At 35.6% G+C, this 22,968-nt stretch overlaps 1 protein-coding gene across 6 annotated transcripts in view; it reads right to left on the reverse strand.

The window, feature by feature from the left end:
• Positions 1-22,968, reverse strand: part of LOC149571045 (uncharacterized) — a 149,253-nt gene that overhangs the window by 33,215 nt on the left and 93,070 nt on the right. Inside the window, exons 2-3 of one of the 6 annotated variants that reach the window (XM_089812613.1) lie at positions 17,218-17,315; positions 11,613-12,171 (exon numbers count right to left, since the gene is read on the reverse strand). The exons of 1 other annotated variant lie outside the window; for it this stretch is intronic. In XM_089812613.1, the coding sequence (XP_089668739.1) occupies positions 12,028-12,171; positions 17,218-17,315 (242 nt within the window). In that variant the 3' untranslated portion in view covers positions 11,613-12,027. Of the gene's footprint in view, positions 1-10,893; positions 11,082-11,612; positions 12,172-17,217; positions 17,316-19,374; positions 19,453-22,968 lie in introns of those variants that run through there. 4 more of the 6 variants (XM_089812614.1, XM_089812615.1, XM_089812616.1 and 1 more) reach the window with 4 other exon arrangements.

Raw genomic sequence — 22,968 nt, forward strand, 5'->3', positions numbered from 1 at the left:
TTCGAATGGGTTCACTTCTAGACACCATAACTAGGAAACAATTGACTCAATGGGCTATTAAAGCCTAATTTTGAAATCCTTGACTAACAATCTACAACAATCGATTATGCACTTTCCTATTAGACAAGGTTTCCCCTCATTTCGGAGCCATTTAGGCCTTCATTGCTGGACTTGAAGATTGGATAGCCAAAATTCATACCGAAAATCTACAATAACTGAACCAATACATATGATATGACAAAAAACTCAATTGATGGGATGATAGGTCAAAGATGAACCTCCCCATATGAGATTAGAACAATTTGAGCACATAATACCAACTTAATAAAATTAGCAAGCTCCCACAAATAGCAACTCTATACAAAAATAACCCTTATTCAAAACACAAAAATTGGAAAACTAGAAATAGAAATATTTTTGGGTGATGCAATATTTCCCTTACACCCAAGATGCTCCTATATCATGCATAAAGATTTTTTGTTGTGCACTAACCATAAAGATTTGCAGTATATGGGAAATTAGAATAAGTTGAATCAAAGACACAAGAAGTGGGTTGAATATTTACATAACTTTTTGTTTTCATTGAATCATAAGAGTGGACAATCAAATAAAGTTGTTGATGCTTTGAGTCTAAAGAGTTTACTAACAGAGATGAGAGTTGAGGTACTTGGTTTTGATGAGTTGAAGTGCTTTTATGAAACTGACCCTAATTTTGTAAAACATTGGAGAGCTTGTAAATATCACATGGTAAGAGATAAGTGGACTTATTATTTCATTCAAGAAGACATTTTGTTGAAGAGAATTTAGTTCTGCATACCTAGAGGATCTATGAGATATAACATCATGAAGGAAAAGCATTGTGGCAGACTTGCAAGACACTTTGGGATTGATAATATAGTTTAGTTGATTTCTGATGGGGTACTTTTGGCTGCAAATTTCTAAGGGTGTGCAAAGATTGGTTATAAGTTGCATAATTTGTCAAACAACAAAAGGAACTAGTTAGAATTTGGGGTTTTATTCATCATTTCCTATACCTAATAAGCCTTGGGAAGATATCAATACAAAATTTTGTTCTTGGTTTGCCTAGAACTCGGAGAGGTAATGATTCTATTTTTATTGTGGTTGACATATTTTCAAATATGGTTCATTTCATACCTTGTAAGAAGACATATAATGCAGTACATGTGCTTGAATTATTCTTTAAGGAAGTGATAAGATTGCATAGTTTGGTAAGACTATTGTTTCAGATAGAGATACTAAGTTTATTAGTTATTTCTAAATGAAACTTTGGAAGAAGCTAAATACAAAGTTGAAGTTAAGATCTACATTTCATTCACAAATAGATGGACAAATTGAGGTTGTGAATAGAAGTTTGGGTAACTTGTTGAAATGTTTGGTTAGGGATAAGCCTATTAATTAGGATTTGGTTTTGGCACAAGCCGAGGTCATATATAACAATTTGGTGAATAGGAACGCTAAGAAGACACCTTTTGAGATTGTTACTGGAATGAATCCTAAGGGAACTATTGAATTAATGGATTTGACTATTGAGGTAAGAAGATGCGTTGAAGCTAAGGAATTTGTAGATTTCATGAAAACTTTACATGAGGAAGTAAAAAGGAATTTGGAGGATAGTAATTTGGACTATAAACAGAGAGGAAATAAAAGGAAGAGACAAATCTTTTGAGGTTGGAGATGAGGTTATGATTCATTTGAAGAAAAATAGATTTTCTGTTGGTACCTACAACAACTTGAAAATGAAGAAATTTGGTCATTGTAAGATTCTAAGAAAGTTTGACAGTAGAACTACTTTTGCAGTTGAATTATCGGAATATATGGATATTTCACCTATACTCAATATTGCATATATCTTTGAGCATTTTGAATTAGATGATGAATTGAAAGATAACCTTGGTTATCCTAAGAAGAAGACAAACAACAATGAGATGATCATGAATAGTAGAATAAGAAAGAGTACCAAAGGAAAAGACTACATGGAATACCTAGTTTACTAGACAGACAAACCAATGGAAGATAGTTCATGTATTACACAAGCTGAGTTGGATCTTTATGATTTGGGACAAAATATTCGAAATGCCTGATGTGGACATTAGTTCTTTATTAACCTCTAGTGTCTGATGCGGGAGAATCTTGGGTCTTTGAGCAATCTTGTATCAACCAAAAAATATTTCTTGTATTCTGTACTAGTTTGTTGTTCGAGAGGTAGTCGTTGCTTCTTTTGGTTTCAGGTTATGTGCAATTGACACCATGTCAAGGACCTATCCTCGATCCTTGTCCTAAGTGTCTATGTCCTAATGTTTCTTATTCTTTGAGTTGTGCGTCATTCTTTGTGGTCTTTGTTTCCTATAGTTTTCTTCCAATGAGGCACAATGTTTCCTTTGGTGCAGTTTATTATGCTGATGGGGCATCTTGTGTAGTTGGGAGTTGACTCCTAACTTGTGTTTGGGCCTATTCCTAAGAGTGCATGGTCTTATGTTGTCCTTAGCTTGGGTCTTTGTTTTCTCTTCGAAGACTAAACCTATAATGTAATTAAATTCCTGACTAGTTGGCTTGTGGCTTAGCTGGCTATAAAAGAAGCTTGGTTAGATGTAGGAGAGGGGATTTGGGAGAGTATCTTAGAGAGAATAAGATAGAATATGTGAGCTTGGACTCTAATATTGTAATTCTCATTGTAAATGGTTGCAACCTAGAAGGCCTCACAACTAGGCATGTTTCTTTCTTTAAATGTGAAGTGAAATAATTGCACCTATATATATGTTGCATATGGCCACTTGTTCCATGTTGTTTGTCTGAGTAAAGCTTTTGTCTGTAAGTATTAGTAAGGGTAGCTTGGGGTTTCCTTCCTTAGCAGCCTAGGCTTACATCATTATGGAAGCTACACTCTTCAACATCACTCTTTAGTAGAGAAGGAACACATAGATGCAACCAAAGATGTCAATGGTCACATAGATTCTCGTTAAAACATGTTATCTCAACATAGCACAATTCATCATAGTAGCAATAAAATTGAAGTCATGGAGTCACACATGACTTCCACCATGCCTCAATGTAGAGCGTGGAATGAGAGTTTTCACCTCTAACTTCTCCTTGAGAAGAATGTTTTTTTACCATAACTCACCGCAAAGGATGGATCTAACATAAATGGGTTTTACCTCGAACTTTTCTCATAGAGAACTCATTAGCAAGGGATATCACCTCATTCTCTCACAGAAAATAACTCATTAGCAAGAAATTTCACCTCGAACTTCTCTCAGAGAACTCATTATAGTAACATGTATAAGAATGACTAAGAATCTCTCTTAACAAAGACTCTCAAGAGGGGCACCTTTGATCACCACATTAGGATAGATGATTCTAATTTGACCAAACAATGAGCTTTTGCAATTACCCTTCCACATAAGTATGCAAATAATTTGGCATCTTCCCCTGTCACTAACCTCCCTATGAAGTTGAATGCACTTCCTTTGAATATCAGTTTTTGTATTATCAATTCATTCCCCTGACTCTAGAAAATGTTCCCATGTTTCTCATCATCTTCTTGATGTGTCATGTAACCAAGAGAGATCAACCTATCATAGATATCAAAAGCATATTATTTCCAATTATCTAACAAAATCCATGATCTATACATAGAATTTGATCACAAAATACTTATCTCTATTCTGGTGTCAATCCAAAGTCCTCTTTTTCTTCTTCTTGAGAAACACCTTCTGCAACTTCATAAAAATTATCCTCTCTAAGAAATTTTTTCTTTACCATAAGAAAGAGACTTGAACGACCTTCCCTTTCTTTGAGATTAACAATAGTAGTAGATTATACAACCAAAATGAAGTCCTTTAATACTGGTTATTAATCAACATAAAGTTTATGCAAAGTGTACATATATCATCATGCAACTGCAAATGTACAAGCAATACAAAATGCTCAAGCAACGAAAAACAAATTCATTACCTAAAATTTGTTTACTTCCGCTAGATGCACCTTGGCATAAGGAATAAAATAATCAAGACTAAGAATAATAAGAGAGCCTCAAGGTTACTAGACATCAAGCAAAGAACGTCGACATAATCTTGAACCAAATGGCGTTAGCACACGGTGACCATAATAATACGAACAAAGTTATTGATAAGCTACTAACAAAGATACCATGATAGAAATATAATGAATCATAAAAGAAAATTAGTGATGCCAAAGGGGAAAAAAACAACACAACCATTGGAAGACAATATCTCATTATAGTTGCAACTTGCTACGGATAATCGCTATCATATCTCAAGGAGGATGCAAGCCATGGTTGAGCTCACTCATGAAGAGGACATAGTGCCTCAGTGTCATGAAACGGTAATTGAGAGCCAATGACAACATAAGATTGGTTGTCGTTGTGTGGTCATAGATGACTACCATGGATGGGACGCCCAAAACCTGACAATGGCTCACACAGAATCAAGAATCACTATTTGCTAACTCTAGACCAAGACCCTTTATATACTTTCCAAAACAGCTTACAGAAGATTCTAGATCATCATATGGAGAAGGTTTACCACGTAACGATCTACATGTATCCCAATGATCAATCTAATGCATTAAATGACAATCATAAATTAAATACATAAGTTGGCTCACAAATGAGAACCAAACAGACAACTCAATAAAAGACATCACCAAATAGTAGCAGCAAAGGTGACCGAGGCACTCGGTAAATATAGAACAAAAACACTCGCCGAAAGAACTAGAGCCACTTGGTAAATGAAGAGAGAACACATTCACTGAGCCAATCAGCAACGAAGTCATCAAGAAGGTCCACAACAATAATTGAGCCCGCATCTATCGAGCAGGATAGAAAAGAAACCCAGGATACTCCAGCATCACGATCTCAAAAGTCTTCCAAGAGGAAAAGTGTCCAATGCAACAATTGTAACAAATTTGGCCACCTGAAAGAGCTAAAGAAGGCTATTGGGAAAATGGAGAAGTTGGAGCTTGAGGTAGCGAATTTGCTTATGTTTTAGTGTTGTTGTGTCATGTCCTTTCTTTTTGGTCTTTTGGTCTTGTTGGTTGTTTATGTGTTGTCTCGATGTCTGGCTGGTTTTTGTCATTTGCCATGCATGTTTCACGTTTGTCTCTTCTTCTTTTTGTCTTTGGGCTTTAATGGATTATATCTCTTGTTCTAAGATATAAAGGGTTTTAGGGCCCCTTCAAAACCTATTTTCATCTAATCAAAAACAGATTTGTTCATCAGAAGAAAGATTGCAAAATAATAGTTGACATCTAAGAAATCTAAATATCAAACGTCTTAGCAAAAGGCACCTGTTATATATGAGAAAAGAACAATAACAAGTGAACACGTAAGAATATTAATAACTATATGGAATATAAACATAAATCTGAATGCAAAACAAGAACTCGCAATCATAAGAAAATAAACAAAAGTTATAAACGAATTTAAAAGAATGAAAATGATCAAAGAATAGTAGAGAAAGATAAGAACAAAAAATATAGACTCCAAGAAGGATATGAAAAGGCTTCCTAAATTGGTATACATGTATATATAGAAAACATTTTTCATTATTTTGTTTTAGTTCATGCTTTCTATTTATTTTCTTAGGATTGTAAGTACTTATTTTGCATTTAAGTTTAAGTTTATATTTTTTATATAGTCATCGATACTTTTATGTCTTTAGTTATTATTGTTCTTTTTCGTACATACATATATACATATATGCTAATTGTCATTTCACTAAAAGATCGACTTGTTAATGCTTGAGAGAACCACTAGACTTATAAACAAGAGGAGGTGCTTAAACTATGTTGTGAAACAAAAATTATGATACACATTACAAGGAAATTAGGGGCACACACCTTACAAAAATACCCCTAGTGCAATCATGAGGTTCAAATTCATGACTAGGGCTCTGCTACCTATAGTTGATTGACATTGCACCAAAAGATCAACTTATTAATACTTGATATGGGCACTAAACTTATAGAGAACATGAGATGTGGTTAAACAATGTTGCAAACCAAGTGTTGTCTTGCAAGGGCGTACATCTTGCAACAACACACACACACACACACACACATGCACTCATGCGCGCATGCATATGTATGTGTATTTATATATCTTTGTGTGTGTCTGTGCACGTGTGTGAGGGCACACACTTATCTATATGCATATTCCAATATACATATTTTTTCTTACTTTCATTTACGTATATATGTTCATACATATATACAAATATGTTTTATTTATATGTATCTCAGTCATATGTACATAGGTTCATCCTCTCTTTCTTTAAGTTTATTCTTTCATCTTGTTTGAGGTATGTACATTTGTTAAAGTAGATTAGATCTATTGTGTTGATTGAGTAAAACAGGTTTTGAAAGGACCCGAAACCTTGTACAAAGAGAAAAGAAAGATATAGCAATGAAAGAACTTAAAACAACTGTGGAACACCACCCAACAAACTAGAGGAACTCACCATAGTTCTCATCAAGAAGGCTAAAAACCAACCCAGCTAAACACAACAAAGGACGAACAAGAACATTTTGGTCCAATCTTATGAGAACGTAAAGACATCAAACGAAGGTTTGGATGATTTGACTTTGTTTCGTTTAACTAATGTCCATCCATCCTCCACCTTTTCAGCAACCATCTACCAAACTAGAGATAAACCTGAAAAACCCACTAAAGGGCAGACAACATCAATATCCATAGAAGGGAAAAGGGTAGCACCACAACTAACCCCCAAAACCCTCCCATGAGAAACATGGGCATCAATACCCACAGCAACAAGAGATAAGACAATAGAACCAACGCCGGCATCAATGTTCTAGACAGAGACAACAACAATAGAAGCGGCAGCCTTAACATTCTGAACCAAAGCTGCCTTAGAAACATCATTCGTAGCATCAAAGACAGCAACATTAGCAACTGCCAAAGAATTATCAATCTAAGGTGAGCAATCTACCACACCCCCTTCCTTGGAAACTTTTCGAATTGTATAATGATGGTCTAAAACCCCCAACCACCAAGAAGGTGATTTCTTCAATCTAACCTTATCAGAGGAACACCGCATAGCGAGATGGCCAATCTTATGACATTTTCTGCATCTGAAAGGAATACCCTCATAATCGAGATTTTAGGTCAAGGAACCATTTGGAGAAGCCAAAGTAATATGTTCAAGGAGACCCTTAGAAACATCAACCTCTACAAGAATACAAGCATACGACATCTTAAAAATATCAAAAGAATCAATATCAACCATTTGGAATTCCCCAATGGCCTCCCCCACGGACTCCAATACTGCATCCAACCAAAGACAAGGGGAAGATTAGGCAATCTTACTCATAAGATTATTTTATTAAAGGATTCAATAAGAGGATCAAACCCCTGATACCAGGGTTTAGCCATTAGGGGAAACCTTTCCTCCTAAGAGAAACAACAATTACACAACATGGTGTTCCTATCTGGAGTATTTTCAAATTTGACAATAAAAAAGCCCCTTGCCACTACATAAATTTGAATTGTATCAGTTATGATGGGTTCCCAATGTTTGGAAATCCAAGCATGTAAATCAAAAAGAGTGGGCCAAAAACCCCTAAAACAAAAAATAGCAACAGTAGAAGAGAAATCTTCCACAGTTTTGAAGATCTCATCCATAGTATATGAATCTAGATTAACCACAATGGGGCTACTTACAAAAACAAGCATCATTGAAGGACGAGATCCCCCTCTCCCAGCAGAGGCAGGACCACAGATATTGGCCTCAAAAGCAGCCACATATGCATATGAAATCGTTGACCTCCCCTTAGCTACCAAAGGCCCTGAGAGGGCCATCTGGGAAGACCCTAGCAATGTCATAGACAACCTAGAAGACCCACCACTAGACGTAGCAACAGGGGCCGAAGACTTTCGAAGAACGACGGTCGCTAGCACAACACCCCCAAATGCAGCAATATCAAGGAGTGTGGCAGCAAGAACGACATCTTCAACAAAAACTACGTAACGGTGAGCAGGAACAACAACATTTTGAAACGCAACCAGAGCAGGAGCATGAGCCATCCAAAGAACCATTAGAGTAAGATCAAATCTCATTCAAGTTAGAGTACATAGATTAGATCTATTGTTGATTAGGAATATAGTTGTTTTTAATTTTATTATCTCTAGAATAATGTTCTTACTCACTCATAATTCTTTGCAAGTTCTTGTTGGAACAATGAGACAATGATATGTCACAAGAAATGTGGATAATTCTGATATTGATAATACTTAAATTATTTTTTAATTTGTATCATAAATTTCCAAGTATAGAAAAGAGAGATTGAACTCCGAATGACTTGCACTAATGATTTCAGTACTTGTCATTTCATCGATCTCATTTGGAATTTATATCTTTGTTTGAAGAGACATGTTGATGGATAGACATGTCTCCACATGTGTAGATATGTCTCAACATCACCATGTCTAAATACTATTTCATAATCAATATCTCTAGCCAAACTAATATTAACGATTGTTATCGGCGATATAGCAAATATAATCATATACGAATTTGATATATAATCATGCAATTTATACATTATCAATTGCAGTAATTTATGTCCAATATCAATTAAATTGATACTCATTTAAATAACAAAGAAAATGTTATTCAATATTGACTTAATGCATATCAATGTATACAGATATATACTTGAAAGAAATAACATTAATGATAATCAAGTCGATGTGCATGAATGGCGATTTAAATTATCATATGATCAACATATGACTTATGGTTTAATGTTTTATTATGTATGTATATATATAAATATACTCAATTATCTTTGCAGATTGTGGAAATCTTATTACATTGAAGTTTTAGGTTTAAAATTAATAAATTAAAAGCAAATTGTCAATAATTATGCATATTTGGGAGAGAGATTGTCCACCTACATACATGTTGCAGCATCCTCCAACCAGCGACCACTGGGAGACAATTGTCTTCTATTTTTCCTTGGCATCATTCCAATCAAAGGCATTTTTGTGATCTTCAAAACATCCTTTGGTAGCATCATCATCAATCTCAAGCTTTGCATCTTTGTTATATCATGTTGTATTCTCTTTGCATGAGAGATGTTGTCCAAACAATGATAAGCATCATCCTTCTTTATACTTTGGCATTAATGATGTATTTGATGTAATTCTTCTATACTTAGCAAATTGCGAAATATCTTGTCAGACTTGGTAAATAACCTAATTGAGACTTAGAATGCACCAATCTGACATTAGCAATTATCCAATTGATGCTTAAGAAGGTAGCTTCATGTCTAGTCTCTATCATATTGCAGTGAGTAAATCATTACCACTTCTTCATCAACAATGGTACTTGTTATTTGACACTTAGACAGTCTTCATGTAGGATTGGCTCTATTTTCTTCCTATAGAGGAGTATTGGTCATCATATTGAACCATCTTTGTAAGAGATTTAACATTGAGGGGTTTTTCGTCATATAAAGTCTTGTTTGTGTCTTCAAACGTGTTGTGTTTCCATCTCTCTTTTGGAGGGGACATTTATCCCACGCAGTTTTCTCCCTTTCTCTATTTGTTAAAGATTGCATTGTATTTGTACATGGGTTCCTAACATGGCTAGTGGTCATAACCCACTATGCATTGTTAGCTTTTGTACATTTTCCCTTAGTTGCACTTAAGGTGGTGTATTGTTGTAATCAAAGCACTTTATTCACTTGTCAATATCAATTACACTTCACTTAAGTTTACTTGGGGACCACATAGGAGCATTTCCAATTTGGGTTGTCATATGTTATCACATTCCACTTTATATGATGATTCCACCTTTAGTTTACTTCTTCACTTTCCACCTTTTTTGCACATACTTAATTACACTTTAGGGGATGACCCATCTATGGTAGACATATGATTCCACTTTAAATAGGTGATAAATTGTCCTTGATTAAAATGTAATGAGACATCAACACTTGCCATTGTCTTACTCATTCCTTTATACTCACCTTGGCTACATAACCAAATGGTCCTATGCAATGTTCACTTCAAGTTTACTCCAATTGAGTCAATCCAATATAGTTGATTGATTTGTATTGCACTCTTGGTGAGAATAAAATTCATTCTTATCATCGTATTTCTCTCTTGTTATTGTGCTTTCCATTGCCTCTAGATCTTGGGTGACTTATCTCCATAGTCAAATCTTACAAATAACAATCTCAAAGTATTGTTGGCTAGTCTCCCAAGGCTTGGTCATTGCCCTTCCTCTACATCTTGAAGTGAATGGGCTTTCCTTAGTGGTAAGACAAGTTTCTTGCCTGGCCTTAGCTATATCTTTGTGGCAAGATAATCTTGATAGCCAATAGCCTAAGCAAGGGAAGCATAATGAACAAAATAATGCTAATACATGGTAGTAGCCAACTTCAGAAGTCCAAGATTTCAAAAGCAGGCGCAATATTCCAAACCCAATGACCAAGATGCACCCACTATAATTTTTATTGCTCATACAATTTTTTCTTCCTTTATTTCTAGTAAAAACTAATAGACTGGTTTTCCTATACTGAGCCTAATATGAATGGCTTCAAGGCATGATCCCGCTGTTGACTTATAAACAACCATTCTGAACTATACATCAAATTTGGCATCTACAAAATCATGTTACTACTTCTATACGTCAACATAAGATTGAAATTCAAGCATTGAATGTATCAGCTCCAACTTAAGCTATAGACCTTTGGTCATGAGTGAACATGTCATACAAATCTAGGAAAGAAAAATTTAACGTTATCTGCCTGTGCCATTGAACAAATAGACTTTCCTAACCGATTCAAAATTTTCTCCCACCACAATCAAAGAAATTTGGCATGACAATAGAAATGTAAGGTACTTCAAATCTAATTTATAAAATAAGCTTTGAAAAACTACTTGAACTAAGCAATTCAGAAAAAATATCAAATTGATTACACAAATTTAGATTGAAATTCTTATCAAACTCCAAAAACATGTGTACCAAAATGACAAAATCCCATAGTTACCAAGGGACACAGTGTTAATCCAGTACCTGCAAAGAGGATAGAATCACCAATCAAATCAAGGTACACAAGTAAATGAAAAAGCAGATGGCTATATTATATGTGAATGTAATCACTAGAAATTGTGAGTACATGGATAGATACAAGGTCAATGCACTTATAATGGAGGTTCCTGGTAACTCTGCAAATTCCTCATCCAGACAAAAGGAAGCTGTAGAATGCTAAGGAAGAATAGCAGAAATAACCTACAAACTTGTACTTCCAATGTATAATAATTGGAAAACCAGGCCTAACACTTCAGTAATCACATTGGCTAAAAAACTATTGTTTTTAATATATAAGCTGAGTTCATTTGTAGAAAATTTCAGAAAACAGGGATTCTGAAGACTCGCATAGTTTGACATAGCATTTTACAAGTTGATATAATCACTTCAGCAAAGACTTTTCTTTCAGAAATCTCTCATGTCTGTCAAATGCGATTCAGTAGTAATAGAATATGCCACACACTAAAAAGGTAGCATTTTCTCAAAATTTTGCAGATGTTTTTTTTTCAATGAGAATCGTTGAAGGAGGTCCAATATCTTTATTCCAATTATAATTTTAGGGACAAAAATGTTCCCTATGAGAATCAAGCTTCACTAGAGACGAGAAATACAACTACATGAGATATCACTGGGGCTGAAATGTGATATCACAAGACATAGGAATTAGCAAACTGAGAAATGTCAATTCACCTTACTAACAGTTGTCAAATGGATGTAAAAAAGGAAACTGTTTATGCTGCCTAGAATCTATTTAATCAGTTAGACAATCTATTTTTATAGTAGTTCTAATCCGCTAGATTACAAATTTTTATAGTAGTTCTCACGCAACAATATAAGCCCTTCAAGCAATGGATATTACCCCAGCCCAGCTGTCATTAAACCTAAAATGCACAATAACTTCACTAACCATCAGAAATTGTCATTAAAAAAGTTAGTCATGATGATATTCTTGATGCTTATGACGAAAATCTCTAAGAGTGTCAATTTCCCCAAAACAATCGAATTTTGTGAGCATTTTAAATAACAAATTTTGGCTTTGGCACAGTTGAATCTGGCTTCCTTTCCTCATTAGTACCTGAAAAAACAATGCAACATTAGAATGAGTTGACTAAGAGAAGAATATACCTATACACTTCAATCTAGCCAGTAAATCATTTGATCTGTATACACATGAGAGTAATTGAGTGCAAAATACCAAGTATCTGGTTATAAACCTCACTTAAAACCTTGAAAGTGGACTTTACAGTAGATATTATATGAGAAATGCAGATCATAGTCATGCTTTATTACTGCATTTAATACGGCAGTACTGTGACACATAAATTAACCCCAGTGAATACCATTCTTAATGATTGCACTGTTCTCTCTTGTAGCTTCCCTACTAATTTTGTTTCAATCCACAATTGCTAGCAACATATAAATCATAATTTATTTTCTCCTTTAGTAGAAGTCTAACCAAAATACCAACTGTAATTAGCACATCCAATCCTATTCTTGGATGCCAGAGACAAAAGGCAATGTAAAATTAATAATTCTAAAACTTTGCCATATATATCAAAAGCACTTTTCCAATTTGTCTTGTCAGAAAAAAGTTTTAGACCATTCCAATGTCTGCAGCTTGCATACTTCACCAGTTGAAACAGAGAAGATATCGAAGGAAAAAAATTGCTATAGATATTGGAGATGGAAATTTGTGTTCTCTGGAATTTTCAAACTAATGATCAAGTGACAGGTGCATGCATCAATCAGATTCAACAGAGTAGCCAAGGGGTTGCAGGATGAACAAATTCCAGTGAGGGAAAAACAAGTGGTCTGAGTTTTCATCTATAAATCCAGAACAGTGTGGATTGGTCGATTTGTACTTACTCAGTGGTGCCATAAAGGATGCTAGCAAGAATATAAAGAAATTTCACTTTATCAAATGGAAAAGATTTTGCATATGAAATATTTACTAATTACAGTTGTAGCAGCCAACGTTTGCCTACTAAGCATATTTACTAGTAAATTTAATGTTGTCTACTTGAATCTTAATTACTAAAAATACAATACAATTTGTCTTCATTTGCAAGCGAAATAAGAATTGGTTCAATACTTTGGTGCTCAGCAAAGGGTGACATTATAATTGACATCATATAAATTACCAAGTCCAATGGAGAAACACTCTTAAAACATTTTCTACAGAGCTGATCTCTCCGAGATTGTTTATATTCTTAGTTACTGATTCGGATGCGGATCTAGAAGCTGATGCAAGATGCATGATTTTTCCTTTTTGGAGGGGAGGGGATGCGGATGTGTGTGTGCGGATGTGTGTGTGTGTGTGTGTGTGTGTGTGTGAGACATAATATATTTGTTAAATTTAAATTAAATGCTAGACTTGTTCAATTTTATATGTAGTTTAAAATCTAAATTGAATATTTTAAAATACGAAAATTTAATTTATAAATGTTAATATAAAAAATATAAAATAAAATAAACCGATAGAAAATATTAAAGTTAACAGCAATTTAGTTTAATTAAAATAATATTTGATATATTGGCATATCATGTATGTTATGTTTTAAATATGTATTATAAAAAAATTATAATAGTTTAAGTTTATAAATGAAGAGAAATGTTAATGAAATGATTGCAAAAGCATGGCTGAAAGGTGGAGAGCAGGGTTCTTGAGCAGGAATGAGGGTGGTTACTATAAACAAGGCAGAAGTTTTCAGCATCCTGGAAGGTTTGAACCGTTCAGAAGGCATGAAGGTCTAAACTACTGGGGTAACAGAAATGGGAGATGGCAGGGGGAAGGAAAAAAATTTCGCAAGAGGGCTCAGTGGAAAAAAGTGGAATAGCAAAAGGGAGGGAGCTGGCAAAATGAAGGAGAAAGGAATCGTTTCTATGGACAGAGAAGCCATCCTATGCAGAGATTCACATCCTTTAATCTGGGGGGAAAAGTGGATTTTGAAGAGATTGCAAAGCGAATGAGGAAACCACAAGCAGTGGAGAACTAGGAGAAACAACTGATTGAGGACCAGCAAATGATAAGATGCACAGTGAAAAGGGTAGTTTTAGAACAAGGCCCTATGAAGGGGAAGAGGAATTTATTGGAAAATAATGATTTCTTTTTAAAGTGGAGAGGACCATGGCCTGCAATAGAGAAGCTAAAAAACTGGTGTGATGAAAAGTGGAGAAGGGTGAAAGACTTCAAAACTTTGGAGAATGGGTTTTGTATAGCAATAGAGGAGCTAACACAATATAGGGATTGGATTTTAAATGGGGGACCATATTTCCTAAAGTGTTTGGTTTTTATATGAAAGCATAGGTTAAAATATCGTCATTTCATCGCCGAGAAGTATACTTCTCGCGAGAAGTTTCTGGCGGCAAGAAAACTCTAGTTTTTATTGCCACATTAGGGCTCCAAGAATTTCAACTTATTGCCGCGAGAAGTTGGCGAGAAGTCGGCGATATATCGCCAATTTCTCACGATAACTGAGTGTTTTCTCGCAAGCGGTGTCCAATATATACCTACAGTTTTAAAAATGCCATTTCCTTGTTTCATTTGTTGCGTTTAGCATCTTGGGTGGAGAAGGGTTTTGGAGCAGCACTTAGCTGTTTAGCATTGATTTGTAGCGATTTCCAACAGATTAGGAGCGGATTCGAAGCTCTCTCCCATAGTTTTTACTAGAACTACTGGGATGAGGAAGAGGAAGATGTAGACTAGTTTCATATTGAACATGACATTTGTATTTACTTATATTTTGACAAAGACAATTCGGTATTTACTATTTGTAGCTTGTTTCAGAGTTCAGAGTCTGTAGACTGTAACTACATCGGCATTCCACATGAGGATGCGATTTTGTTACTTATTGCATTTATATATATCTAGATCAGCTTGTTTGGTTTGTTTACACATTTACTGACTCAATACATGCATCTACTTATTGAATTTTGTGAAAAAATTGCATTCTTAATTAAATTAAAGTCATCTTTTAAATTCCCGAGAAGTTGCCGATTTCTCTCCAATATTTGCCGAGAAATTTTTTTGGCCTCGCCGAGAAGTGGCAGAGAACAAGAAGTTGAACTATGTATGAAAGCATGGGTACCAAACTTTGACCCCACAAAGGAAATAATAAAGCAATTTCCTATCCTACATGGGTGGGCTTGGGAAACCTTCCTCAGGAATACTGGAATGAGCACTGCTATCGGAAGATAGACAATAAACTAGGGACATTTGTGAAGGTTGTGGAAATGGTTGATAATGAAACTCTACAAATGTTCCCAACAATATGCATAATGTGGAATGATTGTCATTCTATACTAGAAATGATTGAGGTTTTTTCTGAAGGGGAGGTATGGAGGCAACCTCTGTCAATGGAAGAAGGTCGAATGGTGTGTGAGCATTGCCTAAGTGAGGACCATGAATCAGAAAAGTGTAAGCTAGAGGGATGACAAAAGGGGAAGGACGATGAAAGGTTACTAAATAGGGTAGTAGTGTTGGCTGAAGCAAAAGTAGGGGTGCAGGAAAGGGGAGAGAAAAGCATAAGAGGGACTGCTGCTGAAACGGAAAGCATTATGATTTGGAAAACCAGAGAAAACAATTTTAGAGATAGTGAAAAGGAAGGGGGTAAAAAAATGGTGAATGAGGAGGGAGGGTTATATGGAGAGAAAATGTTTAGGAATATGCCGTAGGAAAGCCAGGAAGAGAAGGAAGGTGAAGCTGTAGTTCAAAATCAAGTTTTGGAGGGAAAAGTGGGTAGTTTGGATGTGCAATGGAAGGAGGGGATAGAGAACAAGGGGAAGACTCAAGGTTGAGAGAAGACTCGCTAGAATTAATTACTAGAGGAACCCCAAAATATCGGAAGAGAGGTCTACTGTGAAGATGGTGGGGTTGGAATGGTGTGGAAGTGCATAGGGGCAATGAGGAAGAAGAAGACTATAGGTATGTTACAGAAGAGGACAAAGATAGATGTGAGAGATCTTTAAGACATTGAAATCTCCCCAATCAGAAACTTGAAGGGGGGCTCTGGAGCCTCGAGCTTTGATAAAAGCTCCAATAAGGAAGCAATGGATAGGGAGGATATGCTCGAGGAGGATTACCTTGGTTTGGAGGTGATGATGGATCTGAAAGAAAAAAGGACTGTAGCAAAATCAAAAAGAAAGAGTCACAAAGTTCAGGTCGGAGAAAATCAAAAGAGAGGAAGGAGAACGCTCAATACTTTGATTCAAATTGCAGGAAGTGCAAGAGGCCAAAATAAGCTAAAGATCGGAGGGGGAAAAACCCTTCCCAAAAGGGATGAAGATCCTTTCGTGGAATGTCACGGGCTGTAATGCCCTTGACAAGTTTCGCTTGATCAAGAGAGGCCTAGATCAAGTGAGACCGGATGTCATTATTTTCCAGGAAACAAAGATAAAAATAGATGTAGTAGGTGCTAAAAGGAAATCTGGGAAGTGGCAAAGTGAATGGGTAGCTGCAAAAGGAGCTTGAGGTGGAATGTGTGTTTTATGGAAGGATGATTCGGTGAGTGTTGTGGCGATGCAGAAGGAAAGAAATTGGCAATGGCTCAAGGTAAGTTCAAAACAACTAGGGAGAAAATTTAATGTGATCAATGTGTATGGGCCGGTTAAGTATAGGGAGAAAAGAGTTATGGAAATATTTAATAGAGGTTTTGGAGGTTCTACAAGATGAAATCATAGTCTTGGGTGGTGATTACAATGCTATTCTCTATCTGGGGGAGAAAAAAGGGGGGAGAGGTGTGAATGTTTATAGCTTCTGTCAAATAAAATAAGAGATGTAATCTTAAAGATTAAACTCTTTGATATATATATATATTTCTACAGATTCATATTGGGTTGAAGACATCTGCTATAGTTCAACATACTGATCAAGGATAGGGTTTAGTATCACAGACGATATTCTAAATATCGGGCTTTCATATGGATGATTACTTGTTGTGCATAGTTGCCGAGTTTTCTTATTGTATCAAGCATGTTAATGAAGAGGCACATTAGTTACTATCGATGTTTAAGACAGTTTTGATTAGTCATGGCCACATAGAGTCATGCCCCTACGGAGCCATGTCTTTTGGTGGAATATAAATATAATATGCACATCGGTGGACAAAGCAATATCAATTACCGAGCATACTTGCAGTCCCCAAGATCGTACCACCTGTAGATTTCCAAATACATCATCAACACTTGATTCATTGAAGACAAATCTGGAGATCTGAACTTCTGCATAAAAAAAAGGTAAGTCAGAATTATATCTCCATCAATATTTCTATCAGAGATCCTACACAATAACATGGTATCATAGTAGGTTTAAGAGACAATCCCAATTAGATTTATTTTACTAAAGTGCCCTAAAATATTCAAAGTTTTGTTTCCTTCGAAATGGTGAGCGGTATAAAAGTGGAGGATAGACTTGACGGTGATTCAAATTATGCAGCATGGAAATTACGAATGAAGTTAACCTTAAAAGATAATGACCTAAAGCAATTCATTGAAAAATCTGACCAACCAAAATGGAATGACAAATTGATTAAATCGGAAAAAGATAACACTAAAGCCATGAAATTAATTGTGGATGGTGTTAGTGATCATCTACTCCCTACTATCTCCGAATTAGATACAGCACACGAAATGTTTAAAACTCTTGAAGAAATGTTTGAGATAAACAATACAACGAGAATTATAACCTTGAAAGACAATCTCTCCAACATTAAAATGAAAAGAGGAGAATTTGTTGACTCATATTTCATGAGGATAACAAAACTAAGAAACCAACTCTCCAAAATTGGCCAGATTTATGATGAAAAAGAATTAACAATGATAGCTCTCAAGGGTCTACATGGAAATATTTCAGACAAGGGGTATGTGCTCAATCAAAGCTTCCTAAACTTGGTCGACTAAAGGAGGAGGAGGGCATGTTAATATCTCAAGGTGATATTCCTATTGAAGGTGATATTCAGGCTCTCACAGCCCAGGTTGATAAAACAAGAAACCTAAATTCAAAAGGAAAAGAAGACATGTTGATTACTCGAAAATGCAATGCTTTAGATGTGACAACTATGGTCATTCAGCATTCATATGCCCTAATAGACTGAAACATCAAGCAGCTTTCACCAGAGTCAATGATTTTGATATAGATCCAGAGAAATATCCATTCTAAAGAAACGCCAAATACCCTTAACATGTATGAAGTAATGGATTAAGAGGGAGTTTTCTTTATATACTCATTGGCGTGTAAAATAAGCTTGTTAAAATTTCTAAGTTGGAGTCTTAGAATATCAAATTAGTGTACTATGTTATCTATGTGTATTTACTTTTAATCATTATTGCTATGTGCCATGACCTTTCTGTTTTTAGAATGTTATTGCAGGAAGAGGGAGTTCTGATGATTGATATTCAAAGGGAGTTGAAAACATCCTTATATATAAAAATGATGGGCCTACCCATGTGTACATCATGAGGAAGTGACGACTTCCAAATGATGTCACTTGTATTTGGATAAGTTATTGTAAGGTGACGATCTTACAATAATTTGTATTATGAGATCAAACAAATTGAGTAAATGGTGAATGTCTTGCATCTCAACATTCTGGGAGGCCATTACTCGAAGTATTTGGTGAATATCTTTGATATTCGGGGAGGCCAATACTCTTGATATCAAATGTGATATCAAACCTTTGAGTGAATGGTGAATATCGTATGATATTCTAGGAGACCATTACTCGTGATATCAGATGTGATATCAAAACCTTAATTGAGTACTTGGTGAATATCGGATGTCGATATTCTAGGAGGCCAATACTCATGATATCAACTGTGATATCAAAATGTTGAATATCTTCTGATCAACGATATTCTTATATTGAAGTGATATATGATCGTATGTTTATCCTCCCTAGCTAAGAGGGAGTGTTAATGTTTATAGCTTCTGTCGGATAAAATATGAGATGTAATCTTAAAGATTAAACTCTTTGATATATATATTTCTACCAATTCATATCAGATTGAAGACATCTGCTATAGTTCAACATACTGATCAGGGATCGGGTTTAGTATCACTGCCAATATTCTACATATCGGGCTTTCATATGGATGATTACTAATCATTGAGTAGTGCATGTTTATCTTACATATAACTTGTTGTGCATAGTTGTCGAGGTTTCTTATTGTATCAGGGATGTTAATGAAGAGGCACATTAGTTATTGTTGGTGTTTAAGACAAATTTGATTAGTCATGGCCACATAGAGTCATGCCCCTATGGGGCCATGTCTTTTGGTAGAATATAAATATAATATGCACATCGGTGGACAAAGCAATATCAATTACCGAGCATACTTGCAGTCCCCAAGATCGTACCACCTACAGATTTCCAAATACATCATCAGTTGATTCATTGAAGACAAATCTGGAGATTTGAACTTTTGCATAAAAGAAAGGTAAGTCAGAATTATATCTCCATCATTACTTCTATCAGAGATCCTGCACAATAACAAGAGGTTGGAGATCGGCTAACCAGGAAGCCTTCTCAGCCTTTGTGACTAATAATGGGTTAGTAAATATCCCCTTTAAGAAAGGTAAATTCACATGGAATAATAGAAGATCAAGGTTTGTGAATATTATAGAAAAGCTGGATAGACTTTCTTGGGGGGGACTAGACATAGGTTGAATGGATGGTGGAAGCCGGAAATGATGATAAATTATGTGAAAAGAGTACACAATAAGATTTTCTCAATATCTGAAGGGATGATGATAAATGACCCGGAGGTGATAAAGGAGGAGTAGCCTTTTTTAAGAATAGGGGAAGGTTAGAGGATGAAGGTGGGGAAATAGAAGGTGAAGTCTTGGAGTGTATTCCTAATTGTGTTTTAGAGATGCAGAACAAAATGTTATGTGCAGATGTAACTAAAGAAGAGGTAAAAAATGCTCTTTGGGGTTTAGGCAAGGATAAAAGCCAAGACCGGATGGGTTTACAAGAAGTTTTTTCAGATTTTTTTGGGACTACTTGGGGGATAAGTATGGGAGGTGGTCGAGGAATCTAGACAAGAGAGGTTTGTTTTAAAAGACATAAATAATACATTCATAGCTTTAGTGCCAAAGAAGGAAGCTTGTAGGACTTTTGAAGATTTCAAGCCTCATTATGTAATACTTTGTATAAAATCATCTCCAAAGTGATTGCAAATCGACTAAAGTTGGTTCTAAGTGAAGTGATCTCAAAGGAACAAAGTGTGTTTGCACCAGGGAGATCTATCTTTGAAGGTGCTATAATAGCCCATGAAATGATTCATTCTATTAGAATAAAGAAAGTAAGTAAAATGATGGTGAAATTAGATATAAGGAGAGCCTATGATGAGGTGAATAGGGGTTTTCTATTCAAAGTTCTGAATAAATTTGTTTTCAATGAAGATTGGATAAGATGGGTAAAAGGTTGTTTGATTTCAGTCAAATTCTCGGTTTTGGTTAATAGCAGTCCTCAAGGTTTCTTTGAGTTAGACAAAGGAATAAGACAAGGGGATCCATTGTTCCCCTTTCTCTTTATCATTTTAGCAAAAGTATTGGGGAGATTGATTAGTGTAAAGAGAAATAGAGGCCTGTGGAAAGGTGTGAAAGTGGCTAGGGGTGTGGAAGCTATTTCCCATCTCCAGTTTGTGGATGACACCTTTTTAACAAGGGAAGCCCCAAAGCAGCAAGCCAAAATGATGAAGAGGACTTTGGAGACATATGGGAAAGTTTCAGGACAGAAGATTAACTAGGCAAAATCAGAGATTTTCTTCTTTAATACTACTGTGAGTAAAAAAGTGGCAATTTGTAGAATTCTTAATATAAAGCAAGGGTTACTTCCAAGAAGATATTTGGGGATCCCATTGTTCCAAGGTAGAAATAAAAGTGATATGTTGAAGTGTTTAGCAGAAAGTGTTTTAAAAAAATGGAAGGATGGAAGGGAAAGTGGCTATCTTCGACAAGGAGAACTTTAATGTTAAAATCAGTAGTGTAAAAGTGGCAATTTGTAGAATTCTTAATATAAAGCAAGGGTTACTTCCAAGTAGATATTTGGGGATCCCATTGTTCCAAGGCAGAAATAAAAGTGATGTGTGGAAGTGTTCAGCAGAAAAGTGTTTTAAAAAAATCGAAGGATGGAAGGGGAAGTGGCTATCTTCGACAGGGAGAATTTTAATGTTAAAATCAGTAGTGTCTACAGTCCTAATCTTCTCAATGACGTCTCTTAAAATCCCCAAAAAAGTAATTAATAGTGTGGAAAAACAGATGCGGAGGTTTTTTTTGGAGTGGTGCGAGGGAATGTAAGAAAATAACTTTGTTAAAATGGGAGAAAATATGCAAACCAGAAAAGAATGGGGGAGCTAGAATAAGAGACTAGAATCTTATGAATATAACTTTAGGAGCTATATTAGTATGGCAGATGGTAACAGATGCTGATTACATATGGACAAAATTTTTAAGGGCAAAATACTTGGATTCAAATGAAGGAACAAGGATTTTAACAGTCCAAAACCCCTTAAAAGGGTTGGCTATTTGGAACTTTATTATTTCACGTCAATATGTCATAACAGACCACATTTCTTGGGTGATTGATGATGGTAATCAAGCAAATTTTTGCAAGGGTTCATGGAATGGCTATAAAGCTCTGGATGAAGAATGTCAGGATAGAGATTTAAAACAAAAATTATATGGTCTGTGGGGAGGGAAAGTTAGAGATTACTTAATTGGGAAGGAAGGAGTCCTAGGTAAGTTTTGGGAATGGAAGGATTGGAGGGTAGAGGGCTTGTCTCAGGGGCAGCAACAATCGCTTAAAGATATTTTCACTCGAAGGAAAGTCTGTATAATTGCTAGAAGGGATATGATTAGTTGGTGTATTGCAGCTTCAGGAAAGTTTTTTGTAAAACTAGGTTATGAGTTAATAGCAAATGGAGAGGATGTTAGTTTTGAAGCAGGTGATTTATGCTAGCATAAAGAGATTTTGCCAAAGGCAGGAACATTTTCATGGTTAGCCATTCAAGGCAGAATTCTGACTGTGGAAAGAAGGAAGAAATTAGGATTTCAAGGTCCAACTAAATGTTTAATGTGTGGGAAAGAGGAAGAAACTGTGGATCATCTATTGTTAAATTGTGAGGTAGCAACAAAATGTTGGAGTTCAATTCAAAGTAAGCTGGGATGGATAGGACCATGGAGTCCCTCTCAAATGGACTTCTTCATTTCATGGCCAAGAATGAGTCAAAGAAATATGCTAGAAAGTGTGTGGAGGATAAGCCCTTCAATTGTAATATGGGTGGTGTGGAAGGAGAGAAATAGGCGAATCTTTCAGGAGGTGACTGAATCGGTGGAATAGCTCTTGAGAAGAATTGACCACTCTATTGAAAAAGTGGTAAGTACATCAATTTTCAAGAAGAATTTGTTAAAGAATGTTTTTATGAGAATAAATAGAGATATTCAGAAGGAATGGCCAGGGATCAAAATTAGACAAGCTAGAGCAAAAAGGAGGAGCATTTCAAATCTGGAACAAAGAGAAGGCAAGGTGGAAAGCTCCGGAAGAAGGATGGATAAAAGTAAACTTTGATGGGGCTACAAGGAGTAATCTAGGCAAATCAGGAGAGAGTTGCATAGTGAGAGATCATAAAGGAGAAACATTGGCGATAGGGGCAAATAGATTACCAGATGGCACTAATAATGAAGCTGAATTCCAATCAGCACTCTTGGCAATTCAATGTGCTAAGAAGGTGGGGGGATAAAAGTTATTGTGGAAAGAGATTCCCTGGTGGTGGTGCAAGCGATAAGAAGTAACATGATTTCTGCTTGGCACTTGGAAATTTTTTGATAACTATTAATGAGGTGCTAAAATCGTTGGAGGATTTTAAAATGTAT

Source organism: Cupressus sempervirens, chromosome 2 (assembly GCF_028749045.1).
Source record: "Cupressus sempervirens isolate cs-2001-9-10 chromosome 2, ASM2874904v1, whole genome shotgun sequence".
In the NCBI taxonomy this organism is placed as follows: domain Eukaryota; kingdom Viridiplantae; phylum Streptophyta; class Pinopsida; order Cupressales; family Cupressaceae; genus Cupressus; species Cupressus sempervirens.